This window comes from Chanos chanos, chromosome 7 (genome assembly GCF_902362185.1).
Source record: "Chanos chanos chromosome 7, fChaCha1.1, whole genome shotgun sequence".
In the NCBI taxonomy this organism is placed as follows: domain Eukaryota; kingdom Metazoa; phylum Chordata; class Actinopteri; order Gonorynchiformes; family Chanidae; genus Chanos; species Chanos chanos.
The window spans coordinates 43,655,683-43,683,308 of NC_044501.1; the positions used below are offsets into that span (position 1 = coordinate 43,655,683).

The window sequence follows — 27,626 nt, forward strand, 5'->3', positions numbered from 1 at the left end:
GAGCGTACAGCAGGAGTTAGTTCACGTCATCTTCGACTTGTCTGATCCTGCTTGTCCCAGTAGAGACAGGTCCAATCTGATCTGTCAAATCCATACATCAGGCTGATCGGTATGTATGCTTCTCCTCCAGTTTTCACTTTTCTTTCTTTCTTTTTTCTTTCTTTATTCTTTTTCTTTTCTTTATACGGAGCTCGGTGTCTTCCTCAGACATGCCATAACATGTTGATGAGGTTGAGGTCAGAACTTTTCAGAGCTCATGTCATTAAGTCTCTCAAATCATTTGCTGGAAAGCCTGTTGCCCTTGGTGATGAGCAACAAAATACTGCAACATATACCAAAAAAAAAACAGCAAGAAGTTTTGCCTAGCAGTTACTATACTGATTTGTGTTGCGTATATCATATTTGCATGCCAAGGTACATCGGTGAAAAGCCAAGACACTTCTGTGTTTTTCTTTGATGCAGGTGTGGTGTAATCAGGGGTATCAGTTTGTGGCAGGCAAGCATGGGTATTATTATATGGATGAAATGTTTTGTTTTTTAAAGTATTCCAAGTGATCAACATTATTCCCTTAGAGATACATGTGTGACGTGACCAAAGAGATTCTACTTAAGTCAGAAATTGCAATGGTAGTACAAGATTTGAAATTTTAATGTGTCACACTACTTTGTCAGAAGAGGTGGACAGTAACGAAATACATTTACTTGAGTACTGTACTTAAGTTTATTTTTCGCGTATCTGTACTTTACTTGAGTATCAGTTTTTCTGGAAACTTATGACTTTTACTCCACTACATTTGAAAGACAACTACTGTACTTTTGACTCCACCACATTTCTTTGACGGTTCTCATTACTCATTACTTTGAAGCAAAGCTTTAAAGTCAGCGGACGAATTTTCTGATATAAAATGCAATAGGCCATACTGTGTTCGTCACAGGAGAAAAACCAATCACAGTAAGCCACTCCTACACTGTCAGTCAAGTTCAAAGTGCATGCTGCATTTTTTGAACAGTTGAACTTGGCGGTTGTAGTGATGGCTACTACTGTGGCAGATAAAGATTGTAAAGATAAAGATAAAGGTTCTGCAGCAGAGCACCCATGGCCATATCTGAAATCCATGTGTGAGATTTTTGAAATTAAGAAAGATTCATGTCGCTTTTAATGTTTGCTCTGTTTACCGCACACAAACTTCATCAATGCCCTCAAAAACTTGTCATAACATGCACACACACACACACACACACACACACACACACACACACACACAAACACACTGCCAGAGCTGAGTCAGAACACTGCTATGCTGTTTTGTGTGGGAGGGGTGGGGGTGTTAAAGAAAAAAAAGAAAACGACAATGGCTGTCCTTTTGTGGATTCCACCGTGTTTCTATAGGCTTTGCAACATGTTCCACAAACTCTTTATCCTACGGGTTCTACTAGCAGGTCACTACATTAAGTAAGTTGTTTCAGAATCATTAGGTTCTGTAAATGCATTGTGGCAATATATTGACATTCAAAAGACAATGTACTTTTAAATACTTAAGTATTTTTAAAAGAAAAGTACTCCAGTACTTTAACTGAAGTTAAAATTTGACTGAACAACTTTCACTGGTATTAGAGTATTATTTGACCAAGGGTATCTGCTCTTTGACTCAAGTAATGGAGTTGTGTGCTTTGTCCACCTCTGTTTGTCAGAGGGAAAAGCAATTAAGGGATAATGTAAGGGATAATGTATAGTCCACCGGTCAATATTGAAGAATAAATCCCGACAGCAGAGGGGTCTCGTATAATCCTGAAGGGATTTATTTTTTGATAATGACTGGCGGACTATACATTGTCCCGGTTATTATACGGTGACTTGGCGAAATGATAAAAGAAACTTCATGCAGTATTTCATTTCATTGATTTTATTGCCGTTTCGTGGCTTCTGCTGAGAAAAATAGTCCTTCAAGTTATTCTTGTTTATGGTCATTATCTCTCACTCAGTAACATAAGCTTAGTTAGTTTACATTAGTTACATAGTATTAACCACTTGTTTCATAGTAACAACTGGTCATGAGACTTTATCTTTTTCTTTACGGACATTGAGTTGTCAGTGGCACTAACTTAGTATTATATCAAATAAAAAAAAAAATCTCTCTGTCAGTTGATTTGTGGAGCAGCACAAAATTTCACTCTATTGTCAAAAGAACATCACTAATGGAAAGAGAGAGAAAAAGACTCATAAAAAACATCCACCGTATCAAGTGACTCATACTTATTAGAATAAACTCAAGCCCATCCATTATTAGCCGTGTATTAACAATTGACAAATAGAAATAAATATAAAAGATTTGATGACAGGTTGGTCTCTTGGTTTTTGACGTTGTGTAGCCCGTAGTAGGACTGATTTCGAGTTGGGTGTTACACAAGCCTCCCCTAGTCTGACTCACCCCTAACAATTCGAATGATCAGGTTCTTGTTTCACTGCCAAACCTACCTGTCACCTGTAACTGCACGCAAAGGCATGCAAAGGAACAGCCTTGATGAATATTCAAGACACTGTAGATGTGGTGCCAACAGGAATATAAGCCTGTAACAGCAAAATTATGATTGTCCATATTTGACTTAATGTGGCCAGGATCAGACGATCACTATCCCTCAAGACTGGGCTTGTTATATGATCCAGAATATAATAAGAAGACAATATGGACTTCTCATTTGCTTTCAGTCATAATAGTACTAAACCTAGCGTCAAAGCAAAAAACACCTTGACTACTAAAATACACTTCTGTAATTAATACTGCATGAACTGATTTCTATGTTTCCCTAGGAAGTAGTTATGACCATCTTTCTTTACTGGAAAGTAACATAAATGATTTTTCGGATAGACATGACCAGAGCTTTTCAAGCAGGTCTGTTGCCTATACCTGCACATGCATAGGCATGCAAACTCACATCCTTGCTGAAAAACCAAGATACTTTTTCATTATTTTTTTTCCTCCCCTTGGATGAAAGTGCCATATCAACATGACTATAAGCCTGTCACGGCAAGATTTGTATATATTTATCTTAGCATACTTTCAGTTTATAAAATCATCTGTTCTGTCAAATTTACTTATTCAGACACAGATGAAATTGATGCTATTACCACTACTTGAAAATGTTTCCTAAGCACAAGTATCAATGCTTTACTATCTATCTACCATTTGAAAGCTGATTAATAAACTAAATTTTGTGGCATTGTATATCCACAGCCTCCAGCCAGTCAGAATTACATTTTCACAAAAGGGTGTTGAAAAATCCCTCTCAAGAACTGTTCTCTCTATCAAAGTGCACCCAGAGTATAATTCTCTCTCCTGAAAACTGTTTGAGTAAGAGTAAAAAAAAAATAGATTTACAAATACTGCAATAGCTCTGTAGCCAGCGGACCCGTGTTAAAGCTAAAAGCAATGTCTATGTTTCCTTAAATAAGGAACTGGATTCTTTAATACCAATATTGGCACAGTCTTTGGAAGGCAGAGCCGAAATGACATGAAGACACTGTAGACGTTCTCGGCTTTTGCGTATGTGTGTGTATGTGTGTGTAACAAAACTCCACTCCTCATTTTGTCATGCATACAGTAACCAGTATGACAGCATAACATAAAGAGTCAGAGAGAGAAAGAGAAACTAGAATTATGCTAGGAAGGAGTTAGAAGGAGATTCCTTAAGAGGGAGAAGACAACTAACGATCCATTAAGTTGAATAACAGTAAGATACAGACAGAAATCTACGAGGCAACAAAGGTAGAGACTTTATCTCTGTTTTTTTTACTCATTTCTCTCTGCCTTCTCATATGGATTAGTCTTGACAAATTTATCTTAACCTGTAATTTATGCTACCTGGTAAGTACTGTTAAACTTTCTCTGTTCTCTCTCCATTGGTCTCTTAGACTAATGGCGGAAATATGGCTTTTGTCCTTTCAATAAATTAATAAATGAATGTTTGTTTTTTTCCTTGAGTCTCCTAATTATTGGCTGTACAGCTTGTATTTATTGGGTTTATTATCACTTTCTTACTTACTAAAATTGTTTTTTTTTTTTCCCGCGTCAGTTGCCCTAGATGAATTCAGATAATTACTTTAATTATAAATTACACCCTCTGACTTGGTGACTGACATGCTGCAATAAGTCTGTGGGTGCAGCCCACCCCGCTATATGTGCCCAACCCTAAACAGTAAAAAACCACTTCATTTTCTAATTGAACACTATAATGAAAGAAATTAAACATTGTAAAACAATATCAAAAGGTACAGTAAAAGTAAAGTACAATATATAATAAATGGCATATCAATTATAAATAATAATAAATACTTCACATATATAAAGTTAAAAAAAACACATTCTTTATGTTCACTATGTAAACTTGATTAACTTTCCTTCACTTGACTGGTTATTGTTCAGAAAGGAAAGAGTGAATAAAGAGTGATATTTTAAAGATTTTCATTCTCTATCCCTCTTGTCTGAAGGTGTGAGTCTATGCTGTCAGTGTCTAAACATCATTCTATGGAGGGTGAGTATTTACTTTACTGTTTGAATTTCACTGCACTCACTGTCTCATGAAATATTTTATACTGCTCATGATAAGGCAAAGATTTTATACCATGATTATTTGTGTTCATAAAATTGTTAAATATGTATATTTTAAACAATTTTAAAACATTAATTCATCATTCAATAGTAGCACGTTTTAGATATTAAAAAAAATATACATATTTCATCACTTTCATAACTACCAAAACAGCTATAAATAAATACAAGGACGAAGAATTTGGTAGGGGTGGTAGGGACATGTCCCTAGCAATATCCAGCGATTATGTCCCTAGCAATAATTTTGATTGAAAAATTAAATTATAACCACTGTTGTCTGTTCGTGGGTGTTTAATGATGTTTTTTATCCAGTTGTTGCTCTCTTATGTCCAAAAATCAGCTTTTGAAGCCTAATCCATTTTAAATTGTTGGAAGTGAAGTAATCTAACAAATCATTGTTATGATATTTTTGAGGAAGATCATTTTCTGCTCATATCATAATGGAAAAGTACAGAAAGTGCTCTACCAGTGCTAAAGCTCTTTTACAATTCTCGTCTCACAGTGCCCCCTTGTGACAGTCGTTATTCTTAAAATCAAAAGTCTGAGGTCAGAATATGAATTCATAATTCAGTTTTGGGCCGTACCTTCAGGGAATATTGAAGAACTAATACTAAAATGCATCTTTTGTTGTTCTCCAATGCAATTCTATTGTATCCAAAATAAATTAAATTTTGGATTGTATCCAAAATAAAAAATAAAAAAATTATATATAAAAAAAATATTCTACAGATGTTGTAACATGAACCTGAGGGAAACTGAAAGCAACCTAAGATCCACCAGACAAACACACATCTAAAAATCTAAAACTGATTTGAAAGAACTAAATAAACACAGTTTCTCAGACTTCCCATAATTCATAGACAATGATGCTATGAACCGTTTATGAAGTTATACTCATTTTAAAAAGAAAGAAAGACAGAAAGTAAGAAAGAAAGAAAAAAAAGAAAGAAAGAAAGAAAGAAAGAAATATTTGAGGTTCAGTTAAACCTCCCCCCCCCCCCCACCCCCCCACACACCCAGAAGTCAACATTAAATGCTTAATCTTAACTGTCCAAATTGAAATAGTGTACCAAATCATTAATTTGACATTTTAAAAGATATTTTCTATCTCTGTCTCAGGTCATCACAGCACTACTATACTGTAGTCCATACACATCTAGTGTTGCTATGTTGGCTGTAGATGAGCTCTCTTAAACCATGAGCTCAGAGTTGAAAACACGCTGAACAAGTCAAGGGACAATACAAAAATACAGTCACTCTCAAATTTATGCCAGGCAAATGCACACTAACTGCAAGAAACACTGTGAACTCAGTGAAACCCAGTGATTTCTTAAAGGTTGCATGCCATCTTTTTAAATTTATTCTTAGTTATTTATTTTGAATTCCCTTTAAATAAATATCTCGTTCAAAATTAACTATAGGAATGAACTGTGTGAACAATAAGTGATTTTGGAGATGGGGCTTTAGTGAATCTATGGCAACAAGTAACTGTCTACAGCTGTAGTTACAGTCCTGTACTGCTGCTATATCTGAAATTTGATCTGCAGCGTAAAAATAGCTTCAGCAATTTAGAGATTTTACTTTTACATTTACATTTAGTCTGTTGTCCAAAGTAATTTACAAAAGAGCACAGTGAATAGGCTCAAAAGAAGACATCTCAGTAATCCAAAAGCTGTCAATGCCAATAACAGCTCCAAGGACCATATGTGGCTTTTAGTGCTTTACTGAGTCCAGTTTCTTTTTTTTTGTCCTTTCTTTTTTTTAATGCACACAATGTGCCTGAATACAGACATGCAATGTGAGTTTAGTGTAGTTAGTCAATAAGAGGTTTTAAAGTGTTCTCTTGAATATGTCTGGGCATCTGGTGAACTGAGGAAACTCCTTCTACCATTTTTGGAGCTAGGTGTGAAAAGATACGAGCTCAACAACTTAATGCAAACACATTTAGTTCTGCTGACTGCTCAGTCACATATTAATGGGCACCTAGTTTGACTTCAGATTGGGTGTAGACAGGTGTATTTCCACTGGTCACTCTGAAGGCCAGTGTCATGGTCATAAACCTGATTTGACAACAGACAGCCTGTAGAGGGAGACAAAGAAGGGACTGAGATCTGAACATTCTGGTTAAAAACTAAGCAGGCTCATTTCATTTGACAAAGAATACTACAGTGCGCACTATTTGAGAGTAACAGCACCATTGGGACAGTTAGATCAGTAGTTGCTTGGTTAAGGGAGTAATGTTTCATTTGACTTCATGGTCTGATGTGGTGCTACAGAGCATAAAGTGAAAAACAGAACACCAAATGCTCACACAAGTTAACTCTCTTTACAGGGTCTAAGAAAGAAGAACTAAATATTGTGCTGCTTGGGAAAACAGGGGATGGAAAGAGCAGCAGTGGAAACACCATTCTGAACAAAGAAGCATTCACTGCCACGTTATCATCCAGCTCTACGACCCAAAAATGTGAATCAAAATCAGGGACCATACACAAGAGGCCTGCAGCAGTGGTTGACACACCTGGATTTTTTGACACTGATCTTCCAGATGATGAGCTGAGAAGTAGAATTGTAGAATTTCTGATTCAGTGTGCTCCAGGAGTCCATGCCTTTCTCATTGTACTTAAAGTTGGAACATACACAGATCAAGAGAAGGAGGTGGTGAAAAAAATAACAGAAACTTTTGGGGAAGATGCATTCAGATATTCAGTGGTTCTTTTCACTCATGGTGATCAACTCAATCATGGTCAAACCATTGAGGACTTTGTCAAGATGAATGGAGCTTTACAGGAGCTTGTGGATAAGTGTGGGGGACGCTGTCATGTGATTGACAATAAGTATTGGCATCAGCAGCAAGATGACTACAGAAACAACAGTGTTCAGACAAAGAAACTACTGGACACTATTGATGAAATGTTAAGAGAGAATGGTGGTAACTACTACACAAATGAATTGCTGCAGAAGATCGAGGAAGACATACAAGCAGAGGAAAAGAAAATAAGAAAAGATGTTTCAGGGAAAGTGTCCCAAGAGAAAATTAGAGAGGAGGCCAAAAAGAGTGTATTCAAGAAATACGTGATAATATTTGCAGGAGTAGCTACTGGAGTACTGCTCGGTGCTGTTCTTGGAGCTGTAGCAGTAGAAGCAACAGGCTTAGCAGAGTGTGGACTTGCAGTATGGGGAATTCCAGTTGCAAAAGCGGCTGTTGGGGCAGCTGCTGTCATTGGAGCAGCAGTGGGGGGAGCGGTGGGGTGTGACGTAACAGAACAAACAGAAAGTGTGAGTGAAGGCATAAAGGCTGTAGTAAAAGAAAACTATGGAATTGCAAAAGATATGCTTCAGGAGTCTGTTGGACTGGCATCTGTATGCACAAAGCTGAAAGGATGCAACACTTAATGAAGTATTTGATCAAATAATCAGTCATTTGCATCACAATCATTGTGGATCAGGCTTTCCCTTTGCAAAATTAAAGCAACAAATTCAAGAGATTGAGTAATCTATGGGAAAAGAAACATTAAACAAGCACTTATTTCCATGTTAGTCTTTATGTAAACTATAACTGTCTTGCTATCATTAAATGCTGTTAGCTAACATCTAAGACATTTACAGTAATGTTGACAATTGTACATTATTGTTGTGTTCAGCAATGAACTGAATTCTCTATCATTCTTCTGGAGTGCGCGAATGATAACCTTGTATTTCTTTTTCTGAGACGTTTGACCAGAATATAGTCAGTGTTGTTGTTGTTAATGTATGCATGCTTTTCTATTCCTAGTGTGCCAATTAAACTTGCTTTTCACTGCTCTATGATTCATGACTCTATCAATTATTCAATGCATTCTAAAAACTCGTTTCTCAGTGTTCTAGAAACATAGTGTAGTAGACTTTTACTACAACACCACAAAGCTGTTTTGTTCTTATTTCTACAGTGTGTGTGTGTGTGTGTGTGTGTGTGTGTGTGTGTGTGTCTACCTGTAATAAAAAAAAAAAAAACATGAATATGAACAAAATTACTCACAAAATGAGGAGCACAGGCACATTTTGTTCAGAACTCGTGTTTCACTCATCTACCAGCAAGTAGTGTCATTATGACACTCTGACAAACTTTAAGCTCAAGCAGGTATATTCAGTCAGATAGTGTCTCACTGATCAGTCAGAAGCATCTAAGGTAATATCAATATTAATGTTTACTATCATTAAAACATGTTATTGATTCGACAAGCCCCAGATAGCATGTGCATGTGTGTCACATGCATGTGCAAGTCGTCTCAGTGAATGATTCGTGTGGGATCATGACTCTTAAGTACGGTTCTCCGGGTCTGAGTCTCTCGGTCACTTGTCACATGACCGCTACATAGGCGAGTCCGTTTTGCTGAGGAAGGTTCCTAACCGAATGAATGACCCGGAAGTACATAAGTGGCAGCCATGATAACACTAAAACCATTCGACCAGCTGTTAAGAAAGAAATCACTGAAGCACCTTTCCTTCTCTCCTTTAGCATAGGGTACACTGGATCATCCTCTATGAAAGGAAAGTAGATAGTGCCGTCCCGCAACTCCGTGCAGTAGCAACATTCGGCCGCTCACGAAAACAAACGATCAACGTGACCGACAAGGGATACGAGACTTGTTTAGCCAGATGATGTTTTTAATTCAACATGTTTGAAACTTAAGCAGGACGATTTGTACAGTAATAAATTTGTAGTCCTAACATGTTATGCTTATCTTGCATAAATTTAACAATTACTTCCATACAGTCACACTAATTGGGATTCATGTCGAAAATTATGATTGGACAGGAGGGTGAGCGTGAGCCACAGTTCTCTGTGACAACCTAGATTCCTTTTTTATTTCAATTCCAACTTTGGTCATGAAGTAATTTGCACCGGATTGTCCAGGTTTATATAGTCTGCATCAAACACGGTAAGAATGCACATCCCAGATGCGCTTAGTATAGTCCATCTTCGGAACATTGTAGTTTTACCACGGCAGACCCACGTCAACAATATCCGCCGTCGCATAATTACGTAGCCTAGTGTAAGTGCAGTCGGATTCTCTTAGCACCGCGGTTGTCTTTTCCTAAGTCCTTATGTATTCTCCTTCCCATCTTTCCTTGACCTCGTGACGTTTTCAAGATAGGGTAACACTACAACATAGCAGGGGCTGCTTCAAAAAGAAAAGAAAATGAAAAAACAAAACACAAACCATAACTAAAGGTAATAAGGGCACTGGCAATCGCCTATGCCCCCAGTACAATGTGGAACCTGGAATACCACAAGTGTAAGGTAAGTTTCAGCTGACCAACCAATCCTAAGTGATAGTACGTGCATGCAATTGTAATACTCAATCCCTCAAGGTCAAAGTGAACCAAAGGAGATGTTTTCTGTCCTACACCAGCAAAAAAGTGTGTACACTGCAAACTAGGGGGCTGTAGCCTCAAATCTACTAATACAATGGTACGGTATGACAAGCAGGCCACACACGTCATGGGGAGAGGGCACACCAGAGTGCCAAAAAAACCAACAAGGAAAACAAACATACAAACAAAAGTCAATCACATCTAATACAAACACACTAAGAAAAATACAAGACGAGAATAATAGCAACTCATAGACAATCATGGGAAAAACAGTGGTCAGTATGTTGCACCAACCACCAGTTGCACTTTACAACAGTAAAAAGAGTTTAGTACTCCATCATATCCTCAGTCATAGTACAAGTCTTACAAAATACTAAAACAATATCAATGTTTTAATAATTACTCTTTAAAACACAAGTTAAACAAAACAGTATTGCACAAATTCAAAGCAAAATGCCACACCCTAAATTTAGTTTTAAAAAAAAGTAAAGAGAACTAACCCATTTACTATTGTGGGATGCCTACGTCAGCACTGACGAACTGCAAGCTAGCAGTGAAGGAGAACAAGGGCGGAGCGGGGAAACCTCCGCATCACACTACGGCAGAAGGTAGTGAGGAGTTACGAGAACAGCAATAAAGCCGGCGCTGCCTCAGAGTGTAGTTCAATAAATAATCTCCTTTATGCTTTGAATGCTGAAACAGTGAGAGGGCAGTAATTAAGACGGTGTAAAGACAATGAAACATCGCAAGGACTACAGCGGAGGCAGAGGAAAACTTGCCTTGGCTTAAACATACCGATGTTTTCGAGCTGGTGGCCAGACCGCGAGTGCGCACCGGGAGGCTGCGCGCTTTAACTGGATGACTCGGACCTGCCGTCCACTCACTAATACACAGTACAAACGAATCCACACAATGAGCACCATTCGTTTTTAATTTTAACACTGGAGAATAAGACGTGAGAGAAGCACCACGTCTAAACCATACGAAACGCTCTCAACATCGGCAGCCGCCAAACAATAAAACTGTATAAAGACAATACATACCAATGCCACTGCGTCAGAGATTTTTTACTAACCCACTACTGATTCGGTCGCTCGGAAAAGAATCGCTGTTACAGTTAAAATAGTTAACTTAAAATGGGCCAAAGTAGAGCAATGTTACGTATTACAAGTCGCAGTTAGGGATAAAATTGAAGCTTACCAGTCCTTTTGTTCTACCAGCGACGGACAGCCATTAGCACGCAAAACAATTAGGGGAACACACCCATTGGTGAGTGTGAACACCTGTTCTGTATACCAACCCGGCCACACCTGGATGTTCTTTGGACACATAACCCCCCGAAGAGCCTAATATAACATGTGAAAAAAGAAGGAAGCCAAGTGGTTCTTTAAAACAAATATCATTAGCTGGTTGTTTCACTAACTGTAACAATGTGAACTGCTATATTGCGAATTTAGCTTTGATATCCATCACAAATATAGGTCATGTGGCTTCTGTTGCATGGGCTTATTCTCCACAGTCTCTTTTGGCCAGAAGAGGGCGCATCTTGCCTTCTCTGAGGAAAAGGTGAAATATGAGATTCCTTCATAAAATGACTCATTATAATTAATAAATCATCATAATAAAAACCAGCCCACGACATTTAATTGTGTAAACCGTCCACCATCAGTTTAAATACACAATAATAATCAGCTCCTTCATGTTTCACTTTCACTCTGACACAGTGATTTTCAGATACTTCGTCAGAAGATAACACTACAGCTTAAGTTTATGCTACAATAGACCCGCTTTGTTATAATGATGTGAGTGAAGATGTGTCGATCATTTCTCCAGCATCCAAACTATCAGCACTGCTTCTGAATGGAAACTCTATAGTCAAACTGTTGGGAACATATTTCACTGTATTTACCGTATGTCTGTATGAATGAACAGTTAAACTAACCTGTAGAGGGAGACGTCATAACACACATTCAGATCATGTGTCCATGTCATGTGACTATAAAAACTACTTTCACTTTGTTCATGACTGAAAACTTTCAGTTTGGACAATGTAGAGGAATACGACGAGACTCGGGTATTACTCTGAAATTTTATGTTCTGAAAATTTAGGACTATGTTTTTGTCAATCTTTCAAAATTCAGCTTAAATTACATATCAGGGAAAGATAAAAATGTCTGCCATGTCTTAACATGCCCGTAACAAAACCCAGTATTACACACAATTTATAGCATTGCAAAGACGGATACAGTCAGTGTAGAGACGCACTGTGGAATCTTTAAAATAATTTGGTTGGTACAAATATCAGACAGGGTGTGGTATTAACAGCGCCTTTCAGAGCAAAAACACAGAGCAAAGTTATTTTGTCAGATAAGGCCTACTGTGAATGTGTTTCATCCGTGTTTAGCTAACTATAGCCTATAGGCTTATGATGGTTGCGTCTGTACTGAACATGTACAGACTTTTTTTTCATGCCATTACTACCCAAACAATACAACAATATAGCATTTACATTGCATTAGGTATTATAAGTAATCTATAGCTGGAACCAATCCCCCGCGGATACGCAGGGCCGACGGTAAATAACAATGACACCAACATAGATGAAACACATTCACAATTAGTACAGGCACGTCAACAACAGCGTAACATTTTCTTTCTCTCAACACTTACAGATTGCTTTCGTTTAATTACCTGAAAGATAAATACATAGACTAAAAGACAGAATATTTAAAATACAAGTACATGTAGAAAATATGTGGACAGAGAAAATATAAATGTTTTAAAACACAAGTAGCGAACGAACGAGACGCGAGGCGAACAATGCTCAAACAACGAGTGTTGGAGAGAGACTGAGGATCTGTGAAATTGCGGGAGGCTACACCAGAGTATGCCTACACATCACTTCATTCGCGTGGATTCAGCGTTGTGCTCGGCAAATTCAAGTTTTGCTCCTTGGAACTTTCTGGATTTTTTTTACCGAATATTTTCGATCCGTTGTTGGATGCATAACCCGCGGATAAATAGGGCCGACTGTATATGGGATAATTATAATTAGTCATTTAGACCTCTAATGGCATCGGGGGTAACTTATTGTTTGTTTGGTTGGTTCTGGAGGGGGGCATCCTTTGACTTTACACTGGAGTTCATTTAACCAGCTCTGACAGAGCCGTCACTAAATGAGCACTTTAATGTTATTCATATAGGAATAATTTCAGCGATTTCCTTTTTATTTGTTTCAATTTCATGTCCAAGGCACTACATTAATGAAGACTTGGTCCCTTATTATACACACTGACACTGTTGTATGCTGAGTCAATTTAAAACTTCCCATATACTTGTCTCTTCACTGTAAATGACAGGATTTGGACTTCAGAACACTGAATGGAAGGAGAAAGAGGAAAACCACAGAGATTAGAAGTTAACAGCACTGGACATGGATAAATGACAGAGACCAGAAGAGTGAAGATCCGATGGTGACAGAACTGGACATGGATAGATGACAAGGACAGAGAGCTCAGAAATATGGCAACAAGAGGCGGTCCAGGTGGAAGAAATATTAATAATTAACATTATTACTATAACCCTTATACATGTCAAAGTCATCAAACAACAGTAAATAGGAGAGCATACTTGTAATAATTTATCTTACAAACGTAATAATGCGGATCAGACAATACTCTGCACACATATCTCATCAGTCATGTTTTCTCAACCAGATACGGCCATTGTCAGAAAAGGGAGAAGTTCTCCAGCTTCTTACAGTGAGTAAAAATACCACTGATCCATTTTCATAGATGAGAAAAATGGGGCACTGATGTCATGTCAGTGATTAATTCTATTCTATTCTATTCTATTCTATTCTATTCTATTCTATTCTATTCTATTCTATTCTATTCAGCTTGATTTGTAAAGCACTTATTACAATTCACATTATGACAAAGCAGCTTTACAGGACAGCAGGCCTGAGAGAACCAATGAGTGGCCCCTCTGGTCAGAGATTACTGGTCCTGGCTGTCTTACTGGGAATCAGTGCTCTATTTTTGTTTGTTTTTAGTTCATTTTACTTCATGTTGTTCACCTAAAAAATGTACAGTACAAAATAAAACCATAAGATCGTGTAGGGTAAAAAGAAATTGCCTCACTTGAGTGATTAAACATAAAACATAATATCATTATTGTCTGTATGAACTTCTGTAATCTCAGGGTAAATGGTATTATTGTCAGAATAAGCCTTAATAACTTCATGGATAAAAGTATTTCTCATTTTAACGGACACTCAAGAATCTTGGATGTTTGTTTGGTTGGTTTGGTTGGTTTTGGAGGGAGGCATTTTCACCCCAAGCCCAGTTCTCAGTATTTGCTTTCCTCCTCTGCGCTGTCAACTGTTTCATTCTTTAAAGGATCCGAATATCTTTTTAAAAGCAGTAATGACACACAGACTGGGATCCTTTGACTTTACACTGGTATTATTGTCAGAATAAGCCTTAATAACTTCATGGATAAAAGTATTTCTCATTTCTCAAGAATCTTGGATGTGACTAACACACCATGTATAATATGGTGTATCTCATTATTTTTGGACCCTCTTTATATAAAGGAAAATAATTACAACTATAATCTTCCAGCTCACATATGCTACACCATAAGTTACACGTGTCTACATGGGAAGCCATTCATGTCTTTGAAGTTAACACACACACATCAACTCTCTCTCTCTCTCTCTCTCTCGCTCTCGCTCTCTCTCTCTCTCTCTCTCTATCTCTCTCTCTCTCTCTCTCTCTCTCTCTCTCTCTCTCTCTCAACATATTTAGACTAATCACGGAATTTGTTAACTGTCTATGGTTAACCCATGACATTGAAATGTGTTTTTGTCTCTGTCTGTTTTTCCCTAAGAGAGGAGTGGTGAGAATTTAACACGGTCAACACGGAGGTCTAGTCCTCCTGAGGATCGCCCAAACAGTAAGTTAAGTTTAAAAGTTTAAGTTTAAGAGTTTATTTGTCATATGTAGGTTGACACAGGGTCAACGGTACAATGAAATGTGTGAGAAGAGAGAAACAGGTCAACTCAGCAATAAGAGCACAAGGAGTAGAAGAGCAAAACAGGGGATTTGAAAAAAAAATAAGAGTAGGGGAATAAGGAGTATACTAAGAAAGAAAATATAAAAGAGAGTTATAAATATATAAAAGGAGTTAACTAAGAAGAAAAGTATAAAAAGAGAGGTATGCGTAATGAACAATAAGGTACACGGAGGGTGCGCAATAAATATAACAGAATATGCAACAGGATATGAAATATACACTATATACATGTAAAGGACGCTTAAATATAAAGTTTAAAGTGGCGAGTGTGAACAACGGTATTGCACATGGGGGATGTACAGCTTTATGTACCAGTGTAAGTGTCAGTGCAGTATCATGTAAACATTGTGAATCATAGTAACCTGTGAAGGTAGACAGTGCAGTGCAAGTTAGTAGTGCAACAGTGCACTTGAGCAGTGAACAGTGCAACAAGTAGATAGTCCAGACTCCAGTGGGGGGGGGGGGGGGGGGTGTTTAGTTGTGTGAGTTGAGAAGCCTGATGGCCTGGTGGTAAAAACTGTCCTTAAGTCTGGTGGTGTGTGCAGCCATGCTCCTGTATCGTCTGCCAGACGGTAGCAAGGAGGACAGTCTGCGTGCTGGGTGGCTGCGGTCCTTAATGATCCTGTGGGCCTTCCGCAGACACCGCTGGTGGAAGATGTCCTGAATGGCAGGGAGTCTGCTGCCAGTCACGTGCTGTGCCGCATCCACCACCCTCTGTAGTGATTTGCGGCTGTGGGCAGAGCAGTTCCCATACCAGACCGTGATGCAGCCCGTCAGCAAGCTCTCGATGGTGCACCTGTAGAAGTTGGTGAGGATGCTGGCGTTCATGTCAAACTTCCTCAGTCTTCTCAAGAAATAGAGCCGCTGGCGGGCCTTCTTGACCATGGTGTCTGTATGTAGCAACCAGGAGAGGTCCTCAGTGATGTGTACACCGAGGAACTTGAAGCTGCTGGCCCTCTCAACTTCAGCGTCACCAATGTGGATGGGGAGGTGCCCACCCCTCTGCTGTCTCCTGAAGTCTACAATCATCTCTTTGGTTTTACTGACGTTGAGAGAGAGGTTGTTGTCTTGGCACCAGATGGTTAGTGCCCTCACTTCCTCTCTGTAAGCCGTCTCATCGTTGTCTGTGATGAGGCCCAGGATGGTCGTGTCGTCAGCAAACTTGATGATGACATTTGAACTGTGCTTGGCAGTACAGTCGTAGGTGAACAGGGAGTACAGTAGGGGGCTGAGCACACAGCCCTGTGGTGCGCCTGTGTTGAGGATCAGTGATGATGAGGTGTGGCTGCCACCTCTCACCACCTGGGGCCTGCCCGTCAGGAAGTCTAATATCCAGCTGCAGATGGAGGGTGCTAGACCAAGTTCAGCGAGCTTTGAAACGAGTTTTGAGGAGATGATGGTGTTGAATGCTGAGCTGTAATCGATGAAGAGCATTCTCACATAAGTATTCCCCTTGTCCAGGTGGGTGAGCGTGGTGTGTAATGGCATCCTCTGTGGCCCTGTTTGGTCTGTATGCAAACTGAAGAGGGTCCAAGGTGTCAGGAAGGGAGGAGCAGATGTGGGTTTTAACCAGTCGCTCGAAGCACTTCATGATGACTGATGTCAGTGCAACAGGGCGGTAGTCATTTAGGCAGGAGGCCATCGGTTTCTTCTTGGGGACAGGAACGATGGTGGATGCCTTCAGGGAGGTGGGGACCACGGACTGACTCAGGGAGAGGTTAAAGATGTTGGTGAACACCTCCGACAGTTGGTCAGCGCACACTCTGAGAGCCCGGCCAGGGATGCCATCTGGCCCTGGAGCTTTGTGGGGGTTGACGCTTTTGAAGGACTGTCTCACCTCAGCTGTTTCTAGGGTCAGTGTGGCAGCCTTCCCATCCACATGTGGATGCACGATGGGCGCTGTGTTATCTGCATCAAACCGTGTATAGAAGGTGTTTAGCTCATCTGGGAGCAATGCTCTGCACTGGGCAATGTCCTTGTTTTTCCCCTTGTAGTCTGTGATGCAGCGCAGTCCATTCCACATGCTCCTGGGGTCAGAGCTGTAGTAGTTGGACTCCACTTTGTCCCTATACTTCTTCTTGGCATCCCTGATGGACTTCCGGAGGTCATATCTGGATGCTTTGTAGGCGTCAGGGTCCCCTGAGTTGAAGGCGGTGGTCCGGGCTTTGAGTTTAGCGCGAATCTCCCCGTTAACCCAGGGCTTCTGGTTGGGGTAGATCTGAACGGTGGTTCTTGGGACAACATCGCTGATACACTTGCTTATATAGCCAATGACCGAGTCTGTGTATTCATTGATGTTGCCGTCCGCCGCGTCTTCAAACATCTGCCAGTCAGTAGTCTCAAAGCAGTCCTGAAGGACCCCCTCAGCCACTCTGTCCCATTTGTAGATGTCCCTGATAACTGGTTTTTCCTGTATCAGCTTCTGCCTATATGCAGGCAGCAGTAGGATGGAGCAGTGGTCTGCCTTTCCAAAAGCCGGGCGGTGGAGGGGTTTGTAGCAGTCTTTGAAAGGGGTATAGCAGTGATCCAGGGTCTGTTCTCCCCTGGTGGAAAAAGTGATGTGTTGATAGTATTTTGGGAGAACTTTCTTCATATTGGCTCTGTTGAAGTCTCCCAAAACAATGAGCGCAGCCTCTGGGTATGAGTTTTCCAGTCCATTAATGATTCTATACAGCTCGTCCAGTGCTGATGGTTTATCAGCCTGTGGGGGGATGTAAACAGCTGTGAGGAGGACTGAGCTGAACTCTTTGGGGAGGTAGAAGGGTCTAACTTTGATGGTCAGCAGCTCCAGAACCGGGGAACAGTGCGTTGTTAAAACACAGGTATCCTTGGCCCACGAAGAGTTAACCATAAAGCACACACCCCCTCCTCTCGTCCTGCCTGAGTCTTTCGTTCGATCTTGTTGGTAGATGGAGAAATTCCCCGGGGTGACGGCACAATCGGGCACGTTGGGCTCCAGCCACGTCTCTGTGAATGCCAGAACGCAGCAGTTCTTAATGTCCCTTTCGTGATTAATACGTGCTCGCAGTTCGTCTAGCTTGTTGTCCAGCGACTGTACATTAGCTGGCAGAATGCTGGGCAGAGGAGGTTTGAAGTTACTCTGTCGATTTCGCCACAGAACCCCGGCGCGCTTCCCTCTCTTTGTTTTCCTCGGCGGTGTCAAAAGTCGGCTTAAAATCCGAACTGGCTGACGAACGTAACTCCAAAAGTATTTGTCGGTCATACTGAATGTATAATAGCGCCGAATTAACGAAAAGAACAATAAGTAAAAAGTAAATCCACACAACTTTGCTGAGTTGACTCGGAGCTCTCGTCAGTGCAGACATCTTGCGACAGCGCAACCGGAGTAAAAGTGTAAAAGAAACACTCGCTTTCTCTTCAAGAATCTATAAAGAGCAACCGCAGTGATGTCACAAATAGAATAAGAACCCTGGCAAACTATAAATGAAGTGTGAATTAAGGGCTGTCTCACCAGTGCTCTTAGGGCTTTCATTTAGGTCCTGATGTCTCTATAATGCCTGGGGTCCTAAATCAGATAACTGGATGGATTTGAATCAGTGCAATTCTAAAACAATACACTTTCAAGAACTTGAAAAATAAATACTGGTCATCAACCTCAGTTACAAAGTAACAGTCTGAAGCATGTTAGTACTTTTAGATATTAAAAATGAATATTTATAAAGCAGCGTTTAGGGAAGTTCATGTACACATTGTTTATTTGCCAGTGAATTAAGTGTTGGAATTATGCACCAAAAGTGAATCAGTCTTTTACTGATTTAGATTACCAAAACACTGTTATCTGAGAGGATTCTGTTACCAGTGGTGAGATAATATCATAAGGGATCATCATATAACAAGCTCTTGTGACAGGCTAACGGTGGTAATGTGTTTGGAATGCTGGTCAGGCTAATGACAGCAATCTCTTTGGAATACTGGTCAAAGATTACTGGTCCTATTTTGCCTTTCTGGGTAGAGAATACTGGTCCTACCAAGGGCCTGCTCTATTAAGCAGGATTTTGGGGTCAGTGAGGTAACTTCAAGTTTAACCCTGGGTTTTCAGTGTCACAACAGTGGCTCACTTTTTACCGGGATGGTAACTTATGCTGCACACCTAACCTGCTCCGGAGCAGGTTATGTTTGCGATAACAGATCAAAACGTATAAAAGCACCGCCCACAGACCAATCAGTTCTCTTCAAAAATGGTGTCACCATTCCTGGAAGATCCCGTGGAACTTGGTGCACGGATAATGAGAGAGTCTCTTAGGACGGCCAGAGTTTTCAGTAACAGACAAAACCATTTGGCTTTCCCTGACGAGCATCTATAGATCCTGTGCGGAGGGAACTGCTGAACTTTGTTGGCTCCATAAGCCGTATGTTGGCAGTGCAACACGTCAAAGTCGTACGCTAACAGTCCTGCAGACTTTTATGTATACTGTGGATGATGTGGAGAACATAAGCAAGAAAACGGTCATCCACACAATTCACAAGGTGGCTGCTGGTCTAACACAGCTACTTGGTGTGTTTGTTGTGTTCCCAGACAACTTGCCCATGCAATCAATAAAACAGGGCTTTTATGAAGTAGCAGGTAGACAATAACTTAAGTTGACTTCATGATCTATAAATAATGTAGACCCTATGACGTGTACTGTTGTATCTTATATGCAGCCTACTCCTTTCATAGGGTTCCCCAGAGTGATCAATGCCATAGATTGTGATAGGTTATCTGGTGCAAACACCGCCCCTTTTATGTAAATGCACTCATGACTAGACTGGGAAAACCTTGGTTGACTTAAAAAGTTGATAACCACTGCCGTGACATCGCTTATGCGTAACTGCGGTTCTTACGGTTTGTCAGGCCAGCTAACGAAAAGATACCCGGGGTATGCTGAACTTGCTTCGAAACATAGGCCCCCAATCTTTCGGGATAGAGATTATTGGTCCTGCTTGGTCTTACTGGATAGAGATTACTGGTCCCACCTGGTCTTACTGGATAGAGATTACTGGTCCTGCCTGGTTTTACTGGGACTCCAACAACCTTTCTTTGTTTCTTTAATTTCATGTTTTTTTTCATATTCTTAATAGTTATTTTAGCCTGATGACAACCTGGATAAAATAAGTTGCAAATATAGTTGCAGCTATACGACAGTACATACAAATAGTTTTACATATTAAATAGTTTTTGGGGTGTGTGTGTGTGTGTAACAAAATGTGTCCTGTCCAGGTGATGCCTTGACAAAGCAGTGAGTTTAGAGATGTGTTTAGAGATTCTGTGGAGTTAGACATTAGAATGATGATCCCTGGTGACTCATGTGCATCTTTAAAATCATTTACAATATTACTGCATATCTACGTTTATTCCACTATTTAATAAAGACTATTGATTTTTTTGGAAACTCCTAAAAAAGGAGTATATTTGCCATTTTCTTTAGACTCTCCTCATTACAAAGTATTTTAATCAACCAAGTTTCTCTGAATTATTTTAAATACAATAAAACAAAACAAACTCTACCCAGTAACCTAATGTGAAATACCTGAAGTTGGTCAGATGTCCTGTTAACCTTTGAGCAGCAAAGCCTTAAAAAAGCAATGTTGATAAGAGCAGACTTGTGGTACCACAGCAGTCACGTATTAGTGCTGTGGCAGACTGGAAACAGTACAGAAATAGTGTTATGTTAGAGTGGCCAGTCCTCTGACTCCACATGCCGAATATTAGCCAACAATTCCTAATGTCTCTTTTCCACTACGACGGTGCTGGTGCCCGTGCCCGTGCCCGTGCCCGTGCCGGTGCGGAGCCAGTGCTGCCTTGGTGCCTTTTGAGAACCGGCCCGCATTTCCACTGGTTTGGGAACCGAACGCTACATAGCGAAAGTTTGGGTAATTTCCGTGGGGAAAAAATAATGTCGGACAGAACGCATTGCTTGCTCTTTATAAATTTACTTTTACGCTAGGCTTCCACACAGCAAAACACCTCACGAATTTTGGCCCAGAACTTTTCGCTCTGGGGGCAAAATTCATGAAAATAGTAAGTCACCTAGCTCAAAAGTTAAAACGAGTGTTTAAATGAAGGTCTGCATGAAGTGGTTTAATTGCACCAGCCAGAGCCGAGTGAGAGAGTGTCTTTTTCTACCACTCTGGGTCCAACTACGTTCATGTAACATGTAAACAACAGCCCATATTGATGTAGACACAAATTGTTACTCATGCATCTTTTAATCATATACATATTTTCATGCTACAAATATCCTTTAGCCTACTGCTACTTGGTCAGACGTTTTTTGTTACTCCCGCCTCTCTAAAAAGAACGTCACGTATCAAACGCTGAACTGATTGGTTCTCGCGTGGTTTTTATTTGCATAGCCTCTGACATCAGCGGTTCCAACTTTTGGGACCAGCAATTCTGTGGAAAAGGGGTATAAGTTCTAACAATTACATTCAGATCAGTGCTGAACATATACATGATGAAAACATTCTTTTCCTAACAGCCCTTCTCTTATTACAGTGTCTGACAGACTGAACCTGGTGTTGTACGGGAGTGATGGATCAGTGAAGACCTCCATATCAGAGTTCATACTGGGCCAGAGAGAGTCCAGTTCAGAGGCCAGCTCAGTGTGTGTTAGGAGGGAGGGAAAGGTGTGTGGACGCCTGCTTACTCTAGTGGAAATGCCAGCTCTGTGCAACACTCAGCTCTCAGAGGAGGAAGTGATGCGTGAGACTCGCCGCTGTGTGTCTCTCTGTGATCCTGGAGTCCATGGTTTCCTCCTGGTCATTCCTGAGGGCTTCCTCACTGATGAAGACAAAGGAGAAATGGAGAAGATTCAGACAATATTTAGCTCCGGAGTCAATGATTACACCGTGGTCCTGATAAATCAGGAAGTGACAGAATTAGATGAATCAACTCAGAGAATCATCAGATCCTGCAAGGGAGGACATCAGTTCTTAGGTTCCAGTTCACAGAGGTCAGAGTTACTGAGGAGTGTTGACAAACTGGTGGAACAGAATAGAGGAAGTCGTTATACAACAGTCATGTACCTGGAAACACAACTAAAGAAATACCAGACTGAAATTAAGCAGCTAAAGAACAATCAAAGTGAGGTTGAACAGATGAAGATACAAATCAGAACACTGGAGGAAAAGATTAAGAATCAGAAACCAGGTAATATGAGACAATTATAAAAATGTTATTGAATTCATATTTTCGATTTTAAATTTGTGTTAAGTCTTGCATACTGCCATCTCTGTGTTTTTACAGATTTAAGAGAGAGATCAGACACTTTGAGAATAGTGCTGTTGGGGAAGACTGGTGCAGGGAAGAGTGCCACAGGAAACACCATCCTGAGAAAAGAAGATGTTTTTAAAGAAGATGTGTGTTATGGATCAGTGACTAAAACATGTCAGAAAGAGACGGCTGAAGTCAATGGAAGACTGATCACGGTGATTGACACACCAGGACTGTTTGATACAGAGATTGATAATGAGGAGATGAAAAAAGAGATCAGTAAATGCATCACCATGGCAACACCAGGACCGCATGTGTTTCTGTTGGTTATAGAGGTGAGACGACTCACACCGGAGGAGAAAGAAGCAATGAAGATCATTCAAAAGACGTTTGGAGATGAATCACAAATGTACACCATGGTCCTGTTCACTAAAGGAGATCATCTAAAGCAGAAAACCATTGAACAGGATATAGGAGACCTTGGTAGTGATTTGAGGAATCTCGTAGGCCAGTGTGGTAACAGATACCATATGTTCAACAACACAGACCACAGTAACCAAACTCAGGTTGTGGAACTCCTAGATAAGATAGACACCATGGTGTCAGAGAATGGAGGAAGCTATTACACTAATGAAATGTTCAGACAGGTAGAGGAAACTCTCCAAGAGGAAAAGGAAAGAATACTGAGAGAGAGAGTGGAGAAGACAGAGAGAGAGAAAGAAGAACTAAAGGCCAAATATGAGGCAGAAATGGAGAGAATGAAAGAGACAATGGAGGAGGCGAGGAAGAGACAAAATGAAGAAAGGAAAAGAAGGGAGGAGGAATTTAAAGAGAGAGAACAGAAAATGAAGAAAGAGTTGCAAGAAAGAGAGGAAAAAGAAAGACAAGCTCACATTAAAAGAGAGGAAGATTATGAAAGAAGAAAAGAAAAGGATGAGGAGAGGATGAAAGAGTGGGAGATGAAAGTATATAAGGATATGGAGAGACAGAAAGGAGAGTGGGAGAGACAGAGACAAGACGAACAGTTATTGAGAGAACAGGAGAACCAACAAAGGATGGAGAGAGAGGAGAAAGAAAGGAAAGAATGGGATGAGAAACTGAAGAAAGAAAGAGAGAATCTGGAACATGTGACAGAGGAACTGAAAAGGACTAAAAAAGAAGAAGAGAAAAGAAGACGCGATGATGAGGAGAGAAGAAAGGAAGAGGAGAGAAAACAGAGGGAATTTGAGGAGAAAATAAAGCATGCATATGACAGGGTAAACGAGATAGAACAGCAGAAACATCTGCAGCAAGAAGAGTGGGAAAGAATAATACGAGAGGAGAGAAGGATGAGGGAGGACCAAGAGAGGCTGTCAAAAGAAAATGCAGAGATTGCAGAACACAGATGGAGAGATAAAGTAGAGACACTGGAGAATAAAATGGAGACACAGGTGAAGGAGACAGAGAAAAAGAAAGAGGAGTTCGAGAGAGCGAAAGAGGAAAGGAGGGCCAAACATCTGACAGAACTAGAGAAAATGAAGAGAATTGTGGAGGAGGAAAAAAAGAGACAACATGAAGAGAGAGAAAGAGCAGAGGGGGAAATTAGAGTGAGAGATCAAAGAATTAAAGACATGCAGGAACTGATGATGCTACAAAAACAAATGGAGGAGAAAAGAAGAGAGGAAATGGACGAAAGGTTAAGGACTGAAAAAAATAATTCAGAGAAAGAGAAAGAAACAATGAGAGTTAAACATGTGACAGAATTAGATCAAATGAAAATAACCTTGGAGGAAGAAAAGAAGAGAATAGAGACTCAAGGTATTGAAAAGATAAAAGAGATTGAGGAGGAGAAAGTAGAACTGATTTCTGTATTGCACAAAATGAAGAAGACCATGGAAGAAGAAAGACAAAAACAGCATGAAGAGAGAGAGATAGAAAAGAGAGAGAGGAGACAGTTAGAGGAAGAAAGAAAGAAGATAGAGAATGAAACTACTGAAAAGATAAAGCAGATCACGAAAGAGAAACAGGAAATGACATCAAAATTTGAGAGGATGAAGAAAGCCATGGAGAAAGAACTACAGAGACAAGGAGAGGAGGTAAAAAGAGGACAGGAGGAGATTAGAGTGAGAGAACAGAAAATAAAAAGCATGGAGGAACAGATGGTTGTACAAAAACAAATGGAGGAGAAAAGAAGAGAGGAAATGGAGGATAAATTAAGGAAACAAAGAGAGGATTCAGAGAAAGAGAAACAGGAAAAGGACAGAGCACTGAGAGAAACAGAACTGAGATTCAAGCGTGAAACTGAAAAGATGAGGACAACCATCAGTGCACCGGAGAAGAGGATTAAAATGTACTCGCCAGGTAAAATATTACATATTTATATGCTTTCAATGCTAAAATAGATATATTTGATCTGTAATCAGTAACACAGTTAAGTGACAACAGAGTGTGGGCCTTGTGGGGTAGAATGTGATATATGTCTGTAGTGATTAAATACTTACTGATGCTAACAGTCTGAAGTGAAGTATACACACACACACACGTGCGCGCCCGCACACAAACACACATACACGCATACACACACACACACACACACACACACACACACACACACATACACACATATATATATAGTCAGTGCTCATCTCCTTTTGCCATCCCTGTCTCACAGTGCCCCCATGTGGTGGCTGTTTTGTCCCTCTTTTAATCAAAAGCCTGCTGCTGCTGTGTCAAGTGCATCTGAGCATTTCATGTAGAGGGGTTCCACAAATTTGAAACTAGATATGGAAAGATAATGAGATTGAGACCTTAACCCCTGTCCAGTAAGTGCTGCAGGGTGTCTTGCTGAAGCAGACCTGAGCTAACATCATAGTGTGCATGGTTTGACTGCAGATTGGTTGTAGACAGGTGCGATTCCATTAGCTGTTCTGGAGGTCAGTGTCAGAGTCTGGACCCTGATGTAGCAACAAGCAGCCAGTAGAGGGAGACAAAAAGAGGAGTGACACAAACATTTTGGTGTATCATAAACTAAGTGAACTACTACTTCTTCTGGTTCTTTTTTTTTAATGAAGAAATCTGCCAAACACATTATTCAATGGTTTAATGGCACTGGTGGTTTAATGGGTGTTATGTGGTACTACAGAACAGAAGGTGAAATACAAATGCTCATATAAGATAAATCTCTTTATAGGGCCTAGGAAGGAACAGCTAAGGATGGTGTTGCTTGGGAAAACAGGAGATGGAAAGAGTAGCGGTGGAAACACCATTCTGAACGAAAAAGCATTCATTGCCATGTCATCAAAGAATTCTATAACCCTAAAATGTGAATCAAAATCAGGGACCATACATGGGAGGCCTGTAACAGTGATCGACACACCTGGATTTTTTGGCACTGATCTTCCAGATGATCAGCAGAGATGTGAAATTGCAGAATGTCTCACTCACTGTGCCCCAGGAGTTCATGCCTTCATCATTATACTTAGGGTTGGAACATACACAGAACAAGAGAGGCAGATGGTGCAAAAAATAAATGAAACTGTTGGGGAAAATGTATTCAGATATTCAGTGGTTCTTTTCACTCATGGTGATCAACTCGATGATGGTCAAACCATTGAGGACTTTGTTAGGGAGAGTGAAGAGTTACAGGAGCTTGTGGATAAGTGTGGGGGACGCTGTCATGTGATTGACAATAAGTACTGGAATCAGCAGAAAGATGAGTACAGGAACAACAGTGTTCAGACACAGAAACTACTGGAGACTATTGAAGAAATGGTAAGAGAGAATGATGGTAATTACTACACCAGTGAATTGCTGCAGAAGACATACAAGCAGAGGAAACTAGAACAAGAGATGGTCACGTTCTAAAAGCATTAGGAAAGCAGACATGTAGTTGTCAATAAGTATTGTTGCGTACAGCAAGATGAGTACAGGAACAACAGTGTTCAGATGCAGAAACTAAACGACACTATTGAATCAGTGCATAAAGAGAATGATGGTATCTGCTACACCAGTCAATTGCTGCAGAAGACTGAGGAAGACATAAAAGCAGAGAGAAAAAGAAAATAAGAGAAGATGTCACAGCAAATCTGCCTGAAGTGGAACTTAGACAAAAGCTCCCGAAAGAGAGTGTCCAAGAAATATTTGGTGAAAATTTGCAGGGATAGCAGTAGGGACATTTCCCCAGAGTATGTTACATCAAAACTATTGTAAAATACACTCCAAAAGTGATCATCCCCACACGTTCTCTCTCTCTCTCTCTCTCTCTCTCTCTCTCTCTATCTCTCTCTCTCCCTCTCTCTCTCTCTCTCTCCATCTCTCTCTGTCTCTGTTTAGATATATTCAATTTTGTTCAATCAATTAATTTGGACTTGTTCAGAAAAAATATGATTTTTATTACATTGATTTTTACTCAACTTTATGTGACATTAACTCATAATTCCAGAACATTGTGCACATTCATAGCACATTCTAATCACTCAGTAATCACTCAGTTGTTACACTCAGTAATGACATGAACTCTGGATTATATGATACGAAATGGATGAACTATGACTTTGTATTTTTCTCTGAGATGTTTGAATTGGAAAATGAAATTGAATGAAAAAGCCATACAAACTGAGGTAAAGAGAATAAGAGAAGACATCACAGGGAATCTGTCTGAGGAGAAAATCAGAGAAGAGGCCCAGGAAAGAGAGTCCAAGAAATACATGATAAAACTGGCCGGGATAGTGACCGGGGCATTGCTGGGTGCTTTTCTTGGAGTTGGAGTTTTAGTAGGTGCAGTTTTAAATTGAGTCAAAGGACTTTCAGATCAGGGTTATTACAGTTTTGAAATTTTCATTAGTTTTTATTTTTATTAAGTCTTTCAGTTTGGTTTTTGATTTCAGCTTAGTTTTAGTTAGTTTGACGAGTACATATGTAGTTTTAGATTTATTTTTATTTTGAGAAATTGAGTAGGTTAAGTTTAGTTTTTAATTAATTTTAGTGTTGAGGATGAGGAAGGCCTTTAGTGTTTAGTATACGGAAGGCCTTGATTTATAGACGCTGAAAAAGGCAGAAAGAAAGAGCGTATGACATCAAATATTATTTACAAAACCATTGTTTATTAAAGGTCCCATATTGTGCAAAGCCATTAAATAGCTTCGCGTGATAGAGGACCTTTAATAAACAATCATACAATTTTTATTCTTGTACACCATGAACCAGGGATGTGCAACATTTTTTTTTCCCAGAAGACCATTTACTTTCATGAAGTAACCCTAGGGCCACACATTGGACGACTGAAATGAAACGCATATGCTGTTATGTTAAATGATATGAATTTGATATACATGACAGATTACTTTATAGTGCCCTGTTTACCAGCCTACTCGAAGGCCTGACTTTTTTAC

The 27,626-nt window shown here is 40.0% G+C and overlaps 3 protein-coding genes and 1 long non-coding RNA gene across 4 annotated transcripts; all 4 read left to right on the forward strand.

The window, feature by feature from the left end:
- The first annotated feature begins 6,380 nt into the window (after positions 1-6,380).
- Positions 6,381-8,000, forward strand: LOC115816418 (GTPase IMAP family member 7-like). The gene is made up of 2 exons (XM_030779371.1): positions 6,381-6,405; positions 6,940-8,000. The coding sequence occupies exons 1-2, from the start codon at positions 6,381-6,383 to the stop codon at positions 7,998-8,000; spliced, it is 1,086 nt and encodes a 361-aa protein (XP_030635231.1).
- Positions 8,001-13,700: 5,700 nt separating this feature from the next.
- On the forward strand, positions 13,701-21,692 carry LOC115816849 (uncharacterized). Its single transcript, XR_004025414.1, has 3 exons — positions 13,701-13,723; positions 14,856-14,921; positions 21,541-21,692. It is a non-coding gene; the product is annotated as an uncharacterized LOC115816849 (long non-coding RNA).
- A 436-nt stretch (positions 21,693-22,128) lies between these two features.
- LOC115816419 (GTPase IMAP family member 9) lies at positions 22,129-24,012 on the forward strand. The gene is made up of 4 exons (XM_030779373.1): positions 22,129-22,194; positions 22,291-23,113; positions 23,648-23,783; positions 24,004-24,012. Exons 1-4 carry the CDS (start codon positions 22,143-22,145, stop codon positions 24,010-24,012), a joined length of 1,020 nt encoding a protein of 339 aa, XP_030635233.1. The 5' UTR covers positions 22,129-22,142.
- Positions 24,013-24,545: 533 nt separating this feature from the next.
- On the forward strand, positions 24,546-26,100 carry LOC115816420 (GTPase IMAP family member 4-like). Its single transcript, XM_030779374.1, has 2 exons — positions 24,546-24,597; positions 25,427-26,100. The coding sequence occupies exons 1-2, from the start codon at positions 24,546-24,548 to the stop codon at positions 26,098-26,100; spliced, it is 726 nt and encodes a 241-aa protein (XP_030635234.1).
- Positions 26,101-27,626: the final 1,526 nt, after the last annotated feature.

Bases quoted from the DNA above. Each gene is read 5' to 3' on its own strand.
- LOC115816418 (XM_030779371.1), top strand. From the start codon at position 6,381: ATGTGCCTGAATACAGACATGCAAT. The intron at 6,406-6,939 runs GTGAGTTTAGTG...CTCTCTTTACAG, and splicing joins CCTGAATACAGACATGCAAT to GGTCTAAGAAAGAAGAACTA.
- LOC115816419 (XM_030779373.1), top strand. From the start codon at position 22,143: ATGAAGATACAAATCAGAACACTGGAGGAAAAGATTAAGAATCAGAAA. The intron at 22,195-22,290 runs GTAATATGAGAC...GTGTTTTTACAG, and splicing joins GATTAAGAATCAGAAACCAG to ATTTAAGAGAGAGATCAGAC. The intron at 23,114-23,647 runs GTTGCAAGAAAG...ACACAGATGGAG, and splicing joins GAACAGAAAATGAAGAAAGA to AGATAAAGTAGAGACACTGG.
- LOC115816420 (XM_030779374.1), top strand. From the start codon at position 24,546: ATGAGGACAACCATCAGTGCACCGGAGAAGAGGATTAAAATGTACTCG. The intron at 24,598-25,426 runs GTAAAATATTAC...ATCTCTTTATAG, and splicing joins GATTAAAATGTACTCGCCAG to GGCCTAGGAAGGAACAGCTA.